This window comes from Geotrypetes seraphini, chromosome 3 (genome assembly GCF_902459505.1).
Source record: "Geotrypetes seraphini chromosome 3, aGeoSer1.1, whole genome shotgun sequence".
NCBI lineage: Eukaryota > Metazoa > Chordata > Amphibia > Gymnophiona > Dermophiidae > Geotrypetes > Geotrypetes seraphini.
Window position 1 is genome coordinate 25,762,419 of NC_047086.1, and position 17,581 is coordinate 25,779,999.

The window sequence follows — 17,581 nt, forward strand, 5'->3', positions numbered from 1 at the left end:
TCCAACTAAAATTAAAGATTTTATTTTTCCAACTAAATTCCAGTACTACAAGGGCAGTAAAACATTGTAAAATCACTGAAAAAAATGAAGCAATAAACATGTTAAAGACAGAATAAATAAAAACTACAAAAACTGCAAATCATAAACCCATTCTTAATGCCAAGAGTCCTGGAATACAGAACTGCCCTTCTTTACTCTTCACAGGTAGTTCTCTGGGCTATTTGCTTGAAAGCGTCCTGGGGTTACATTCTAACTTACATTACTGTGGTAACATATGTTGTTGTGCAGAGTTACGAAACCACACTGATTTCAGTCTGAACTGTACAGTGTGGGATTCTACAGTTTTATTTATGGCATCAGTGAAGGGCAAGTTCTATAACACCAGCTTTATTCCTTTTGTTTAATCCTTTTCTTGTTTAAACATTAACAGAAGCCAAATTTCAATGATAAGAGCAAATGAGGCCACTGATATATTAATATAGGTAGCAGTAGGTCCACATCCAGATGGTAAAGACATCAGACAGCACTCCAAAACCAGTTGCTGCATAAAAGTGGTTGCCATTGACAAAAGCTTGAAAGAACCTGTGGTCACAGAGGAAATATGGTATTGTTGCAAGTCTTAAGTGGGATACCTTGCAACAACTGACTGGCAGAAAGGGCAGCCCACTAATGCAGAAAGAACAGTTCATGATACATCTGAGGAGAAAAGAAAACAGATCATCAGCATAAAAATGTGTTTATATTGAAAGTGCTAAAATCTAGGAAGCAAGTGATGCAATGTACAAAAATGTTTATAGTATTAAGCAAACTCGAGAAAATAGAAAACCAATTATAGTCCTCACATGATTCTACTGGTCAAAATAGATCCAGAGAGGCCTCAGATCCCCTCTCCCACCTTACTGAGATTGGGCAACAAGATCATTGGGTGAACCAACTAATGGGCTTAAAAAAAAAAACTCTCTTTATAAAAATCATTTGAGTTATTTTAAGAATGAGAAGTTAGATTAAAAACACTCAAGGTATATATGAGAAATTGTAGCAGGTTTCCAGGTCTCGCCATGTCTGTAGAAAAAACTGAAGTTTCAGTCATCATGCCTTCAAGAAAGCCACAGCACGATGGCTGAAATGTCAGTTCTTTCTACAGACATGGCGAGACCTGAAAACCTGCTACAATTCCTCATATATACCTTGAGTGTTTTTAATCTAACTTCTCATTCTTAAAATAACTCAAATGAGCACACACATACAAGGTAAAGAAACAGCCTTCCAGAAAGTTCTTTAGCATAGTTCCACGATACCAAAAACTGGCTGCTATGGTCTATTAAACTGAGGACACTGGGTGAGATACAAGCATTATTTCAATGGTGGGAAAAATAGAGAAGTTACTTAAGTCTATAAACCAGTGTGTTGCAGAATCCAAGACATTGTTTTGCCAGAATCAAATTGGGTCAAACTAATTTTTTGATTAGGTAAATCAAAAATTAGCTCAAAGCTGGTATGGCTTACTTTGATTTCAGCAAAAAATTAAAATAAATTTGAAGACCTCACTTAGAATACTGTACTTATGTAGATTATATCCTTTCCCAGGTATGGTCTCCACAACTAAGAGGGGGTTCCGAGAAAACCAAAATGAATTTGTATCTTTTGCTCTGTATTTATTGTTGATCTTGTATGTATTTTTCTACGTAATTTTGCATTTTTGTATGTAAGTTTGTAACACAATCTGGGTAAGGGCAAGATATAAATAAACCAAACCAAAAACGCTGCAAGCTTTCCACCAAGACACATCGCTTAGATATAGCCTGTTCAAAATTTGGCGATTAATAAAAAATGTAATAAAACATACTAGATTGTAGGTATCTAAGCATGTATACCATGGAGAGAATAAGTTTTGTGGGTTTTCTTTTTTTAAATTTAAATGTTTATTGGCAACTCAAGACTTCACAAGAGACCTTATCTGGCTTTCCCGTGAAGATGTAGAGTTTGCACCAAAACATACGGGATTAGGTTTTAGGTTTATTTAAAAATTTGATATACCGCCTTATCAAAATTCAAAGCGGTTTTACATAATAAAAACAAAGAATAAAGAGGGCATAAGTTAAAAACAAATTACAATTATTATTACAGACGTTCAAACGCACAAACATTAACATACTGATACAAAATGGAAAAGGGCAGAAATACATTTGTATAATGAAAAAGAGAGGGAGAAGGATCAAAACAAAAGGGAGGGAAACAAAAAATAAATAGTCCTGGTACTTTGTAAGATAGGTTAAAATGATTAAAAATGGCAAGGAACAAATTTCCATAGCAGTCCTTAGAAAGCAATGTTATTTACCGTAACAGTTGTTATCCAGGGACAGCAGGCAGCTATTCTCACTAGTGGGTGATGTCATCCGACAGAGCCCCGATACGGACATCTTGCAAGCATGTCTTGCTTGAAGAAACTCAGAAGTTTCGAGATGCCCGCACCGCGCATGCGCCAGTGCCTTCCCGCCCGATGGTCCGGGCATGTCTCCTCAGTTCAGGTAGCTAGCAGAGAAGCCAACCCAGGGGAGGTGGATGGGACGTGAGAATAGCTGCCTGCTGTCCCTGGATAACAACTGTTACGGTAAGTAACATTGCTTTATCTCAGGACAAGCAGGCAAGTATTCTCACTAGTGGGTGACCTCCAAGCTAACCTCAATGGGATGGTGGGAGAGTTGGCAACTTAGGAGAATAAATTTTGTAACACTGTTTGGCCAAACTGTCCATCCCTTCTGGAGAAAGTATCCAGACAATAATGAGAGGTGAATGTATGAGCAGCCTTACAAATCTCCTCAATCGGTGTCGATCTGAGGAAGGCTACAGAGGCTGCCATTGCTCTGACCTTATGGGCTGTGACCTTACAAGGAAGGGGTAATCCAGCCTGGGCATAGCAGAAAGAGATACAAGCCGCCATCCAGTTGGAGATGGTGCGCTTCGATACAGGTCGTCCCAACTTGTTTGGATCAAAGGAGACGAAAAGTTGGGGAGCAGTTCTGTGTGGTTTGGTGCGATCCAAGTAGAAAGCCAAAGCACGTTTACAGTCCAGAGTGTGTAGAGCTGATTCTCCAGGATGAGAATGAGGCTTTGGAAAAAACACTGGAAGCACAATGGATTGGTTGAGATGAAATTCAGAGACCACCTTAGGTAGGAATTTCGGATGAGTGCAGAGGACCACCTTGTCATGATGGAAAACTGTGAAAGGTGGGTCCGCCACCAAGGCCTGAAGCTCACTGCGAGCAGATGTGAGGGCCACCAGAAAAATCACTTTCCAAGTGAGAAACTTTAGTGGAGCCTTGCTCAGAGGCTCAAAAGGAGGTTTCATAAGCTGAGAAAGGACAACATTGAGATCCCAAACCACTGGAGGCGGTTTGAGAGGAGGATTGACATGAAAAAGTCCTTTCATAAATCTGGAAACCACAGGATGAGCAGAGAGAGGTTTCCCCTGTAGAGGCTGATGGAAAGCCACAATAGCACTCAGGTGGACCCGTATAGATGTCGACTTGAGACCAGACTGAAACAGGTGTAGAAGATAGTCCAACACAGAGGATAGGGAGGCTCGCTAAGGCTCCTTAAAGTTAGAACTACACCATGAAGAAAATCTAGTCCATTTTTGGGAGTAGCATTGACGAGTAGCAGGCTTCCTGGAAGCCTCCAAGACATCCCTCACCGCCTGGGAAAACTGGTGAGGAGTTATGTTGAGAGGAACCAAGCTGTCAGGTGGAGAGACTGCAGGTTGGGATGAAGTAGAGATCCCTGATGCTGAGTAAGCAGTGAAGGAAACACTGGAAGAAGGAATGGCTCCCTGCTGCTGAGTTGAAGTAGAAGGGAGAACCAAGGTTGTCTGGGCCACCGAGGAGCTATTAGAATCATGGTGGCATGGTCCGACTTCAGCTTGACCAGAGTCTTTTGAATGAGAGGAAATGGAGGAAACGCATACAGAAAGCGATTCCCCCAATCCAGCAGAAAGGCATCTGCCTCGAGGCGATGAGGAGTGTAGATCCTGGAGCAAAAGTGAGGCAGTTTGAAGTTGTGGGGAGCTGCAAAGAGGTCGATCTGAGGCGTCCCCCACTGTGCAAAGATCTGACGAAGGGGCGAGGAATGCAGTGTCCATTCGTGAGGCTGGAGGAGACGACTTAAGTTGTCCGCCAAGACATTGTCCTTCCCCTGAATGTAGACAGCTTTGAGGAAGGTGTTGTGGCGAACTGCCCAATCCCAGACTCTGAAAGCTTCCTGGCAGAGGGAGGCCGAGCCCGTGCCCCCCTGCTTGTTGACATAATACATGGCGACCTGATTGTCTGTGCGAATGAGGACCACCATGTCGTGAAGCAGATGTTGAAAAGCTTGAAGAGCATTGAAGATGGCTCTGAGCTCCAGAAGATTGATTTGATGGAGGCGGTCCGCACTGGTCCAGAATCCCTGAGTGCAAAGACCATCCAGATGTGCTCCCCAGGCATAGGTCGAGGAATCGGTTGTGAGAACCTTCTGGTGGGGAGGAGTGTGAAACAGCAAACCTCTGGATAGATTCGAAGAGGTCATCCACCAAAGTAGAGACTGCCGAAGAGCAGGAGTGACGACGATGTGTCGAGTCAACGGCTCCGACACCTGAGTCCATTGAGACGCCAGGGTCCACTGAGGAATTCTGAGATGGAGTCTGGCAAACGGCGTCACATGAACTGTAGAGGCCATGTGGCCCAGGAGGACCATCATGTGTCTCGCTGAGATGGATTGGCGAGAAGACACAGACTGGCAGAGACGAAGAAGAGCTTCCAGGCGCTGAGGAGGAAGGAATGCTCTGAGGTGGATGGTATCCAGGACCGCCCCGATGAAGGGGAGCGACTGTGAAGGCTGTAGATGAGATTTGGGAAAGTTCCAAACTCTGCAGGAACAGAGCCGTGGACAGGGTCGCCGAGATGACCTCCGAGGCCGAGGGCGCCTTGATGAGCCAGTCGTCGAGGTAGGGGAAAACCTGAAGACCCCGGTTCCGGAGTGCCGCAGCCACCACTACCAGACACTTCGTGAAGACTCTGGGAGACGATGACAGGCCGAAGGGAAGCACTCGATACTGCAGATGCAGATGTCCCACCCGAAATATGAGGAACTTGCGAGAGGCCGGATGAATGGGAATGTGAGTGTAGGCCTCCTTGAGATCCAGAGAGCATAACCAGTCGTTCTGCTCGAGGAGGGGGTAGAGAGAAGAAAGGGTAAGCATGCGGAACTTCTCTTTGACTAGGAATTTGTTGAGGACCCTGAGGTCCAAAATGGGGCGCAGGTCGCCCGTCTTCTTCGGAACAAGGAAGTACCGGGAGTAAAACCCCTGGTTGTGTTGGTCCACAGGGACCGGCTCGACGGCCCGGAGCCGGAGCAAGGCCTGGGCTTCCTGAAGAAGAAGGGCGGTCTGTGTCAAGTTGGAAGGATACTCTCTTGGCGGGTGGTCCGGAGGGACCCGATGGAAATGAAGAGAGTATCCTTCCCTGATGATAGTAAGGACCCAGAGGTCGGTGGTTACGGACTCCCAGCGATGATAAAAATGATGGAGGCGCCCTCCGATGGGAAAAACAGGGGGAGACAGAACGAGGTTGGTTATGCCCTCGACGAAACAGTCAAAAAGGCTGAGTGGCCTTAGGGACAGCAGGCGACTGAGACTTTGGCTGACCCTTCTGAGGAGGCTGTCGCTTCGCCGGTTGCCTCGCAGGTGGAGTTTGCCTCGGTTGATAACGTCGCTGATAAATCAACGGTGGACGAGAGGGTCGAGACTGTTGAGGCTTAGGCTTCGGCCTAAGAATGAACTGAAAGGACTTTTCATGATCGGACAATTTCTTCGTGACTGAATCGATGGATTCGTCAAAAAGATCCGCCCCAGCACACGGGACGTTTGCCAGGCGGTCCTGAAGGTTCAGGTCCATGTCAATGGTCCGCAACCAGGCCAACCGGCGCATCGCCACAGAACAGGCCGCTGCTCGGGCCGAGAGCTCAAAAGCATCATAGGCAGATTGCATCAACTGAAGACGAAGCTGGGACAGCGAAGCAACTACTTCCTCAAACTCAAACCGAGCCTGGGATTCGATATATGGTGTGAATTTCCGAAGCACAGGCAGAAAAAATTCCAAGTAGGCGGCGAAGTGGAAATTGTAATTCAGGACTCGGGACGTCATCATCGAATTCTGATAGATGCGTCGACCAAACTTATCCATGGTTCTGCCCTCGCGTCCCGGAGGCACTGAAGCATAGACCTGGCCAGGATGAGACCGCTTGAGCGAGGATTCGACCAGGAGGGACTGGTGAGAAAGCTGAGGACCCTCGAAGCCCTTATGATGCACCGTGCGGTACCGAGCATCCAATTTTCCAGGGACTGCAGGGATAGAGTAAGGAGACTCAAAGCACCTCATGAAGGTCTGGTCGAGGAGCTTGTGCAGAGGGAGGCGCAAGGACTCGGCTGGAGGACGAGGCAAGTGCATGGTGTCGAGGTACTCCTTGGAGTATCGAGACCCAGCATCGAGAGTAATGTCCATGTCATCCGCCATCTGTTTGAGAAATGAGGAAAAAGACAGTTGGTCCGCCGTCGCCGGTTTACGAGAAAAGCTAGAAGAAGACGAGGCTTCGGGCTCCATAGAGGCCTGAGAGCAACAGGGTGAGTAGAAAACCTCGGGGTCCTCGAACTCCGGGCCCGGAGGAGACCCAGCCGAAGCAACATACCCCATCCGAGGCAATTTCTTCTGAGGCGAGACGGTCGAGTGTCGAGAGGAATGCCTCGAGGAGTGTCTGGATCGATGCCCCTCACGATGCCTGGAAGGGGATCGAGCCTGTCTGTGAGAAACCTGATCAGAAGCCTCCAAGGAGCAGATCGGACTCGAGGCCATCGAATGAAGAGGCGGAAGAGCTGGTGCCTCCCCCGACGCTACCCATGCTTGATAGGGAGTCCGGAAGAACTCGTCCTGCTTTCTGCTATGCCCCGGACTGGGAGGCCTCGAAGGTGGATGCCACACAGTGTCATGGGGCGGGGTCACAGGTTCCAATGGAGGCAAATCACTAAACGAAGCTTTCCTCGAGGGGATAGGCTCCAAGGGAGTCATATCACTAAGGGAGGCCTTCCTCGAGGGAATCGGTTCCAAAGGAGGCATAGCACTAACCGAGGACCGCCTCGAGGACCCGGACACCGCTCGCCGCTCCTCCTCGCTGAGCAACGAGGTCGTGCGGCGCGGCGGAGGAGGAGGGGGCGGTCCGCCCCTCGGAACCGGAACGGGGAGGTCACCCTGGATTGAGGCAATCAGCCGGGGTCCCATGGTGATCATGAGTTCCACAAACTGAGCCTCCAGTATGGACCGCAACAAAGCCGATATGGAGGGATCCGCACCAAAAGGGGGCCCTTCCGCACGGTCTCCGCGCTCTTTCAGTGCCGCGTGCTTCTGCTTGCCAGCCTTTGGCACTTTAAGCACCACCGGTGGAACTGTAGGGGTCGATACCTGCTCCGAGGAGATGGAGGAAGGCACCGGCGCCGAAGTCGAGGCCGAAACCGGCGTGAACGATGCCGGCTTCAGAAGGCCCGAAGCAGCCGGGGAGGCAGAGGGCTTCGCCGATGAAGTCGAAGCACCAGTCGATGTCAAAGCTGACGGATCCAACGAAGCTTCCATCTTGAACATGGACTCCCACAGCAGACAGTGGCACTTAAACGCTCTCGCTGTTAACGTGGAGCAAGGCTGGCACGATTTCGGAAAGTGATCCGGTCCCAGACACTGTAAGCAGCGTCGATGAGGGTCCGTGAGCGAAATCGCGCGCTGGCACTTGCTACACTTCTTAAAACCGGTGATCGGCCGGGACATAGACCGGAAAAGCTCCGCCGCAAGGTCGAAGGCGCGGGGCCCCAGCCACGCGGCCGACCCGGTGTCGGAAGAAAAAAATTAAAAAAAAAAAAAAAAGAAATCAAAGAAAGAAACAAATGCACAGGAGAGCCAAAAGAACTCAACCCGCGGCAAAAACAGAAGGCAAAAAGAGATTCAATGGGCGCAAAATTGAAGATAGACTTCTCAGCTCCGCGGAAGAAAAAGAACTGAGGAGACACGCCCGGTGCATCGGGCGGGAAGGCACTCGCGCATGCGCGGTGCGGGCATCTCGAAACTTCTGAAGTTTCTTCAAGCAAGTATGCTTGTGAGACGTCCGCATTGGGGCTCTGTCGGATGACATCACCCACTAGTGAGAATACCTGCCTGCTTGTCCTGGGATAAGGACTGTTATACTCCAAATGCGTCTTTAAAAAGAAAGGCCTTCAAGTTACTTTTAAATTTATCAAGTGATGAAATTTCTCCAATATAATTTGGTATTGAGTTCCAGATGGTAGGGGCCGTAACAGAAAAGATATTAATGCGCATTGTATTAATGTGTCTTAAAAGAGGAAATGGATAGCAGGTTTTGATTAGATGAACGTAATGTATGATGGGGATGTGGGGGATTAGTAATCTGTTGATGAAATCAGGTTGGCCGGAAGTTATGGTCTTATGTGTCAGTAACATTATTTTATAGGAAATTCGGTGATCTATGGGAAGCCATTGGGGGTTGATTAAAAGTGGTGTGACATGATTGAATTTTCGAGCTTTTGAAATAATTTTAATGGCAGTATTTTGAATAATTTGAAGACGTTTTATTTCTTTCTTAGTGATGCCTTTATATAATGCATTGCTTTAGTCTAAGCATGAAATGACAAGCGAATGGATAAGAATATTTAAAGAAGATTGATCTAATAAAGTGGCAAGTAATCTAATCATTAGGAGGCGGTAGAAACATTTCTTGACTACTGAACTTATTTGTTCAAGGAATGAAAGTTTTCCGTCAAAGATAACACCAAGAAGTTTAATAGAAGTAACTATCTGAACAGGAACTGAGTTTATTATAATAGGGTAGGAAAAGGAGAAACCATCCTTAACTGGGAAAATCATTGCTTTGGTTTTACCGATGTTGAGGGCTAACATATTTGTGCTTAACCAGTAGCTAATTTGATTCAGTTTCAAATTGATAGAAGAAATATCTGCGGGGTTATCCAGATCGACGGGATGAGAAAGTTGAATATCATCCGCATAAGTGAAGATAGAGAACCCTATTGATTGCCCTAGTGTGATAAGTGGAGCGAGGAAGATATTGAACAACATAGGGAAAAGAATGGAACCTTGTGGGATCCCATAACTGTTAGAAAAAGTATTAGAGGTAGAACCATTGAACTGGACTTTCAAGGAACGAACTTTGAAATATGATTTAAACCAATCTAATACTTGATCGGAAATCCTTATGTCACAGAGCCTATGGATTAACAATTGATGATCTATAGTACCGAAGGCTGATGATAAATCCAGTGAGATACGTATGACTGATATTTGGTGATCTAATTGGTACATGTTAGTGGTTAACCCTATCAAGGATAATTCAGTCGAATGGTGATTAGGGAAACCCATCTGATTAGGATGGAGGACATCTGTTTGTTCGATGAAATCAGAGAGTTGATTAAAGACAATTTTTTCTGTAAGTTTAGTCAAAAATTGAATATTAGAAATTGGACGGTAGTTAGAAATCTCTGCTGCACTTATTTTATTGTCTTTAATAGTGGGAAAGATGATTGCTTTTTTCCATTGTTTAGGAACAGTACTTGTAGTGAAACTAGTTTCAATAAATTTGCGTATTTGGGGTCCAAATACTGAAAAATAACGCTTAAGAATAAGAGGGGGAATGACTTCAAAGGAGGAACCCTTACAGTTCAGAGTATTGATGGTTTGTTGTATCTCTAATAATGAGGGAATCCTGAACCTAGAACATTTAGAACTCCATGTATTTGAGGATGAGGAATTTGAGGGAGATAAGCTGTCAAATTTTGCTTGATCTGATGACTGAATGGTTGATCTAATTTTTAAGGTTTTCTCTATAAAAATCTCAGCCAAAGATTGGGCTAATGGTAGCTGAGAAACATTGGGTTCATCGTGATGTTTTGTAGGGGATCTAAGAATCTCCTCCCTCCCTTTCTTATCCAAACTACTTGAACATGCCCTCACAACTTGTCTTTTTCATCTCTAGCTATTTTGGATTCACTACAGTCTGGCTTTCCTTCTTCACCACTCTACAGAAAGAGATCTAGCCAAATTCTCTGAAGTGACTTGTTCTTAGCCACAGCCAAGGGGCTTTACTCGATCCTCATCCTTCTTAACCTATATGCTGCTTTTGACACTTATCTCCTTGACACACTGTCCTCATTTAAGATTCTAGAGCTCTGCTCCATCTTCATTTGGGGTTTTGAAATTTTTCCAACTATACTTTTTGCATATGCTCTAGTGAATCCTCCTCCACTGCTATCACACTATCAGAACTCGACTCCCATTGTGAGTGAAAACTTGTACAGTGACTGCATAGACACATACTACGCAAGCTCTCACTCACAATGGGAGTAGCTTTACATTACCAGGCACATTCGATTGCTTCACAACAGCAGCAGTATACAAAATTTTTTGCCCATGCCTGAAGGTATATTAGGCTGTACTACAAGTTCAAATAGGAGCCGCATTCAAGAACACCTTAATAGGATCCGCAGGGAGATTATGGCTCCTCTAGTACAACACTGGAAAGAATTTTCCTATCAAGTGACAGATCTTAGATTTTTAGTCTTGGACACTGTCTCATTGCCATGTGAAAGGGATTTGACCAGAGCCCTATGGAGGAATGAACAGCGTTGGATTTACCATTTACATTCCATGCATCCTTTTATAAAAATCTTTATTCATTTTCAAAAATTACAAGTGTACAACATTCATTCAGAAATACCTTAATTCATCACTTGACATTCTTATTTGTATTATTCCAAATAAATAATTATATAAGAAACCTACCCCTCCCACCCATATACCAATAAATAATAACTATCAATATATTATCCGTCATAATCCCACCCCCCTTATCTTATCCAATATCAGTGGCATACCAAGTGGGAGACGGGGGGGCGGTCCGCCCCAGGTGCAAGGCCCGAGGGGGTGTTCAGCTGGCCACTTACCGGGCAATAGGCTGCCGCCGGGGAAAGGCTGCCATTGCCGTCAACAGAAAGAAGCCGGCACCGAATTCTTCCTCTCTGCTGCTTCTCTTCCCGAGCCGAGCAACTCTAGCTGTCGGACGTCAATTCTGACGTCAGAGAGGACGTTCTGGGCCAGCCAATCGCTGCCTGGCTGGCCCGGAACGTCCTCTCCGACATTAGAATTGACGTCGGGCAGCCAGAGTTGGTCGGCCGGCGGGAAAAGAAGGACGACGAATTCGGCGCCGGCCTGTTTCCGATGGCCAGTGGCAGCCTTTCCCCGGCGGTGGTGGCAGCATGGTGGTGGTAGCGGCGGTGGCATAGGGGAGGGAAGGGAGAAAGAAATAAAGGGGGGGTGAGCCAGGGAGCCAGAAAGAAAGCAAGGGGGACAGGGATCCAGAAAGAAAGAAAAAAATTGGGCATGGGGAAAGAGAAAGAAAGGGGGGCATGGAGAGAGAAAGAAAGAAATGGAGCACGGAGAGAGAGAGAAAGACAGACATACAGAAAGAAAGGGGGCATGGAGAGAGAAAGAAAGAAGGGGACAGGATGAAACAAAGAAAAAGTTGGGGGAGGGAATGAAGTCTGGAGGAGAGGAAGCATACAGGAGGCTGAAAGAAGGGAAGAAATATTGGATGCACAGTCAGAAGAATAAAGTGCAACCAGAGACTGATGAAATTACCAAACAAAGGTAGGAAATATGATTTTCAATTTAGTGATCAAAATGTGTCCGTTTTGAGAATTTATATATGCTGTCTATATTTTGCACTATGGGCCCCTTTTACTAAACTGCAATAGCAGTTTTTAGCGCAGGGAGCGTCGAGAGCAGCGTGGGGCATTCAGCGCAGCTCCCTGCACTAAAAAACGCTATCGCGGTTTAATAAAAAGGGAGGGGGTATATTTGTCTATTTTTGTATAGTTGTTACTGAGGTGACATTGCATAAAGTCATCTGCCTTGACCTCTTTGAAAACCCGCGGAATATAAATGATAATTAACATTTTCTCTGCGTACAATGTGCTTTGTGTTTTTAAAATTTTATTGTTGGAAGATCATTTTGACTTGGCCACGAAGGTAACGGGGAGGGAGGGAGGGGAGCTGCTGAAAGACATCTAGTAATCCTTGCAGGCTTGACTGCAGGGAATTATTTTTGTAAAATCATGTTTTGTTATGTGACTGGCATTATTTAGACTTTAATTTCTATGAATGAATAGAATGAAAATGATATAAAATTACTTGCTTGTTTTTATGTGCGTGCGCTGAAGGAAAGTGGCGAAAGAGTAAGCTGAGGACGGTGTAGGGAAATGGGGAAGAGAGAGTGGGGAGAAGACGCTGATTTATAAATTGACAATTGTACAGAATATTGTTTCTTTTTATACTTTAATATAATAAGTTCAATATAAAACAATTCAAGGCTTGTGTGGATGGAATCAGGTGGTTTGTGGGGATGAGGACCGAACTTATGGGGATTAGTCCAATAAAATTGTATTTTCTTATTTCTCATTATTTGTTTTATTTTTATTTGTTAATTTGTAAAGTGGTGATTGTTATGTATCAGTTTTTTCAAATTTACATCTACTGTCTTTACATTTTGCACAGTATTAGGGGACATGTGTCACTGTTTTTGTGGTGTTGCATTGTGTGGTGTTGCATTGTATGCAAAGTCTGGTTTCTTGGCAGTTCAGTTTAACTTTTGTCTACATATTTCTATTTTTAGTTTGTGATTATTCCATATTGGGCGAGGGTGTATCTGTCTGTGTGTATAAAAGGGACGTGGCTTTCTGATAGCATCGACTGTACAGGATCAATTGACTATGCAGGATCTGGTTTGTTTAGTTTTAAAATATGTGTTGGTGTTCTAGTGCTCACTGCAGTGTTTAAGATGCTGCCTTTTCCTAGGTACACTCTTGTGCGATATGTAGATTGTTACTAAAAATCATTTTTCATATAGATGGGGGGGGGGGTGTCAAAAAAATGATGGGCCCCGGGTGTCACATATGCTAGGTACGCCACTGTCCAATATTTTGGTGTTTAAGATGTCTGATCACTAGAATAAATCGTCAATGGCCCCCAAATCTTTTAAAACTTATTATAATTACCTTGTTGCAAAACAAATACCCTTTCCATTTTATAAATATGGTATACTGAATTCCACCAAAAAGTATAATTTAGTTTAGTATAATCTTTCCAATTCCCTGTAATCTGCTGAATGGCAACCCCTGTTAATATTAATAAAAGTTTATTATTATTAGCTGAAATTGGGCTTTTAAATCTCATTGAAGTACCAAAGGGCAACATGATTTTCTAACAATGAATTAATTTGGGGCCAAATTAACTTCCAAAAGGCATTTATATAGGGACAGAAAAATATCAAATAGTCCAATGTCCCAACTTCTAAACTACAATGCCAGCATCTATTGGATCTTGAACTATCTAACTTCTGTAAACGAACTGGGGTCCATAAAGCACTATGCAACAAAAAAAAACATCCTGATGGACTTAAGAGAGAGGTGGAATGGTGTGCATTTTTATGGTCAGTATAAGTTTGGTCCAATTTTGCTGTAGGGGTTTCTCTGCACTGGGCTGTTGCATTTCAATTTTATCACTTTTCATATTTTTCACTTTTTTTCACAATGTTTTCTCATATAATTATTGATAGTTAGATCGGTTTTCAAGTCATTAAACCTTGAGGAGTTCTTTACAACATTGGCTTTGATAGACATTCTAACCATGTGGGTTATTATGACATCGCCAGTGCCAGCTTCTTAGCCTCACTTTGGTGAAGGACTTTCCCAGGGCATCTTTTTCAAACCAAGAGTGTAAGAGCCAGAGAACTCAAGTACCAGCCTGCCAGCCATGTTAACGTGAATTTATTGAGCTTTCATTATAATTTATTTATTTAAGCATTTATATACCACTTATAGTCTAAGTGGTTTACATTCAGGTACTCAAACATTTTTCCCTATCTGTCCTGGCAGGTGGGGATTAATAATAGGAAGGAACCGTATATGCTGGGAGGAGAGAAGCTGATATGCACGGATGGGGAGAGGGACCTTGGGGTGATAGTGTCCGAAGATCTAAAGGCGAAAAAACAGTGCGACACAGCAGTGGCTGCTGCCAGAAGGATGCTGGCTGTATAAAGAGAGGCGTAGCCAGTAGAAGGAAGAAGGTGTTGATGCCCCTGTACAGGTCATTGGTAAGGCCCCACTTGGAGTATTGTGTTCAGTTTAGAGAGCTGCACGGGAACGGGGATGACGGGAATCCCACGGGACCCGCGGGTTCCCCCTTTGGGTCACGGGGATCCCGTGGGGACGCCCCCTAGGGTCGCGGGGATCCCGTGGGGATGCCCCCTAGGGTCGCGGGGTTCCTGCGGGGTTGGATCGCAGTGCACTCGAGCCGCGAGGGTAGTCTCCTTCTCCTTACCTGCCCTGTCGCAGCACACAGCCGAACGGAAATCTTCCCGATGTCAGCGCTGACGTCGGAGGGAGGGCTTAAGCAAAGCCCTCCCTTCCTCCGACGTCAGCGCTGACATCAGGAAGACTTCCGGTCGGCTGTGTGCGGCAGGGCAGGTAGGGAGAAAGCAATGGCGTACGAAAGAGGGGGGAGGGGGCGGTCCGCCCCAGATAATGTGCACAGCCGGTCAGGTCCCCCAATTGACCGACAACAGGCCCGGCCAACAAATCTCCCTGCCCTGTAGCCGTGAATCTAAATTACCTCTTACAGCAGCTTCACTACTCCAGCTGCTGTAAGAAGGTAATTTAAATTCGCGGCTACAGGACAGGGAGATTTGTCCGACCGGGCCTGTTCTGTTGTCGGTCGGGTGCAAAAGCGCCACCAAGGTGGAGGCAGGGAGGGAGGAAAGGTGGAGTGGAGAAGAAAAGACGCTTAAGGGGGGAGAAGGCAGCTGAAAGCACTGGGGAAGACAAAGGGGTGGAAAAGAACGCTGAAAGGACATGGGGTAAACGGGAGGAGGGGGGGAAGGACCCTGAAAGCACTGGGGAAGACAAAGGGGTGGAGAATGCCACTGAAAGGACATGGGGAAAACAGGGGTGGAGAAGGCTGCTGAAAGGACATGGGAAAGACAGAGGGGGGAGAAGGACGCTGAAAGGACATGGGGAAGAGGGAATGGGAAGAAGACGCTGGCAGGGAAGAAGACAGAGGTGCTAGACTATGGGGGGAGGGGGGAGAAAGGGAGAGGCACAGTAACAGAGCAAATGGAAGACACAGAGAGAAGAGAGGCAGTGGATGGAAGGAATTGAATGAGAACATGAAGAAAGCAGAAACCAGGCAATAAAGGTAGGAAAAAAATTCTTTTTTTTTTTTTTTTTGCTTAAGGATAAAGTAGTATATTAGTTGTGTTGATAAAAATTTATAAACATTAGAGGCTCTGGTAGAAACCCGTTTACAAAGTATGTATTCTTCCCAATTAATATTTCCAAATTAATAAAGTCTTTTTGCTTATTTTTAAATGGGTTTCTACCAGAGCCTTTAATTCAGTAGCATAATTAAATGAAATAATTATTTCTGTAGTTTATAGGGACGGGCGGGGACGTAGGGGATTCCTCGCGGGGACGGGCGGGGACGGAGGGGATTCCTCGCGGGGACGGGCGGGGACGGAGGGATTCCTCGCGGGGACGGGTGGGACTTTGGCGGGGACGGGTGGGGACGGGTGGGATTTCTGTCCCCGCGCAACTCTCTAGTTCAGTTTTGGAGACCGTATCTGGCGAAGGACGTAAGAAGACTTGAAGCGGTCCAGAGGAGGGCGACGAAAATGATAGGAGGCTTGCGCCAGAAGACGTATGAGGAGAGACTGGAAGCTCTGAATATGTATACCCTAGAAGAAAGGAGAGACAGGGGAGATACGATTCAGACATTCAAATACTTGAAGGGTATTAATGCAGAACATAATCTTTTCCAGAGAAAGCAAAATGGTAAAACCAGAGGACATAATTTGAGGTTGAGGGTGGTAGATTCAAAGGCAATGTTAGGAAATTCTACTTTACGGAGAGGGTGGTGGATGCCTGGAATGCACTCCCGAGAGAGGTGGTGGAGAGTAAAACTGTGACTGAGTTCAAAGAAGATTGGGATGAACACAGAGGATCTAAACTCAGAAAATAATATTAAAAATTGAACTAAGGCCAGTACTGGGCAGACTTGCACGGTCTGTCTTTATATGGCCATTTGGTGGAGGATGGGCTAGGGAGGGGTTCAATGGCTGGGAGAGTGTAGATGGTCTGGAGTAGGTTTTAACGGAGATTTTGAAAGTAGGAACCCAAACACGGTACCGGGTAAAGCTTTGGATTCTTGCCCAGAAATAGCTAAGAAGAAAAAATTTAAATTGAATCAGGTTGGGCAGACTGGATGGACCATTCGGGTCTTTATCTGCCATCATCTACTATGTTACTATCTAATATACCTGGGGCAATGGGGGATTAAGTGACTTGTATCTTTTACTCTGTTGCCAAATAGAACGCTAACAGACGCTGAGAGTCTACCGCCCTGACGCAGCCATATGGCGAAACGTTACATTGGCGGGAATGGACCGACAAAGATCAGTAACTACAATGGAAAAGTTCCCTGCCTAAGCTTAGTCTCATATTTCACTGTTTTGAACTTTAAGCTACAGTAGCATCGGTGAGGTGCCAGGCAGGAGGGCGATAGGGGCCGATGAGGTTATTTCCAGATCTAGTGCAGTTGTTGAAAAAACCTACTGGCAACGCACAGGGATCTGAGGCCCTTCCCCTATATGAAGTATTTAATGGACTAAGATTAAGAACATAAGAATTTGCCTCCGCCGGGTCAGACCAGAGGTCCATCCTGCCCAGCGGTCCGCTCCCGCGGCGGCCCTTCAGGTCTATCACCTTTGCTGTGGTCCCTGACTATTCCTATAACCTACCTCAACTCCTATCTGTACCCCTCAATCCCCTTATCGTCTAGGAACCTATCCAAACCTTCGTTGAAGCCCTGTAACATGCTCTGTCCTATCACGGCTCCGGAAGCGCGTTCCACGTGTTCACCACCCTCTGGGTAAAAAAGAACTTCCTAGCGTTTGTTCTAAACCTGCCCCCTTTTAATGTCTCCAAGTGCCCCCTTGTACTTGTCGTTCCCCACAATGTGAAGAATTTGTCCCTGTCTACCTTTTCTATGCCCTTCAGGATTTTGAAGGTTTCTATCATGTCTCCTCTAAGTCTCCGCTTTTCCAGGAAGAATAGCCCCAGCTTTTTCAACCTGTCCGCATATGAGAAGTTTTCCATACCCTTTATCAGTTTAGTCACTCTTCTCTGGATACCCTCAAGTATTGCCATGTCCTTCTTGAGGTATGGCGACCAGTACTGGACACAGTACTCCAGATGCAGGTGCACCATTGCACGATACAGTGGCATGATGACTTCCTTCGTCCTGGCCGTGATACCTTTCTTAATGATACCCAACATTTGGTTTGCTTTCCTTGAGACCGTCGCGCATTGGGCCGACGCCTTCAATGTTGTGTCAACCATCACTCCTAGGTCTCTTTCAAGGTTACTTAC

The 17,581-nt window shown here is 45.7% G+C and overlaps 1 protein-coding gene across 1 annotated transcript in view; it reads right to left on the reverse strand.

Annotated features, from left to right (window-relative positions):
* Positions 1-17,581, reverse strand: part of LOC117356736 (akirin-2-like) — a 75,100-nt gene continuing 57,519 nt past the window's right edge. The window contains exon 6 of the mRNA XM_033936358.1: positions 1-696. Within this exon, the coding sequence (XP_033792249.1) occupies positions 686-696 (11 nt within the window). The 3' untranslated portion in view covers positions 1-685. The remainder of the gene's footprint in view (positions 697-17,581) is intronic.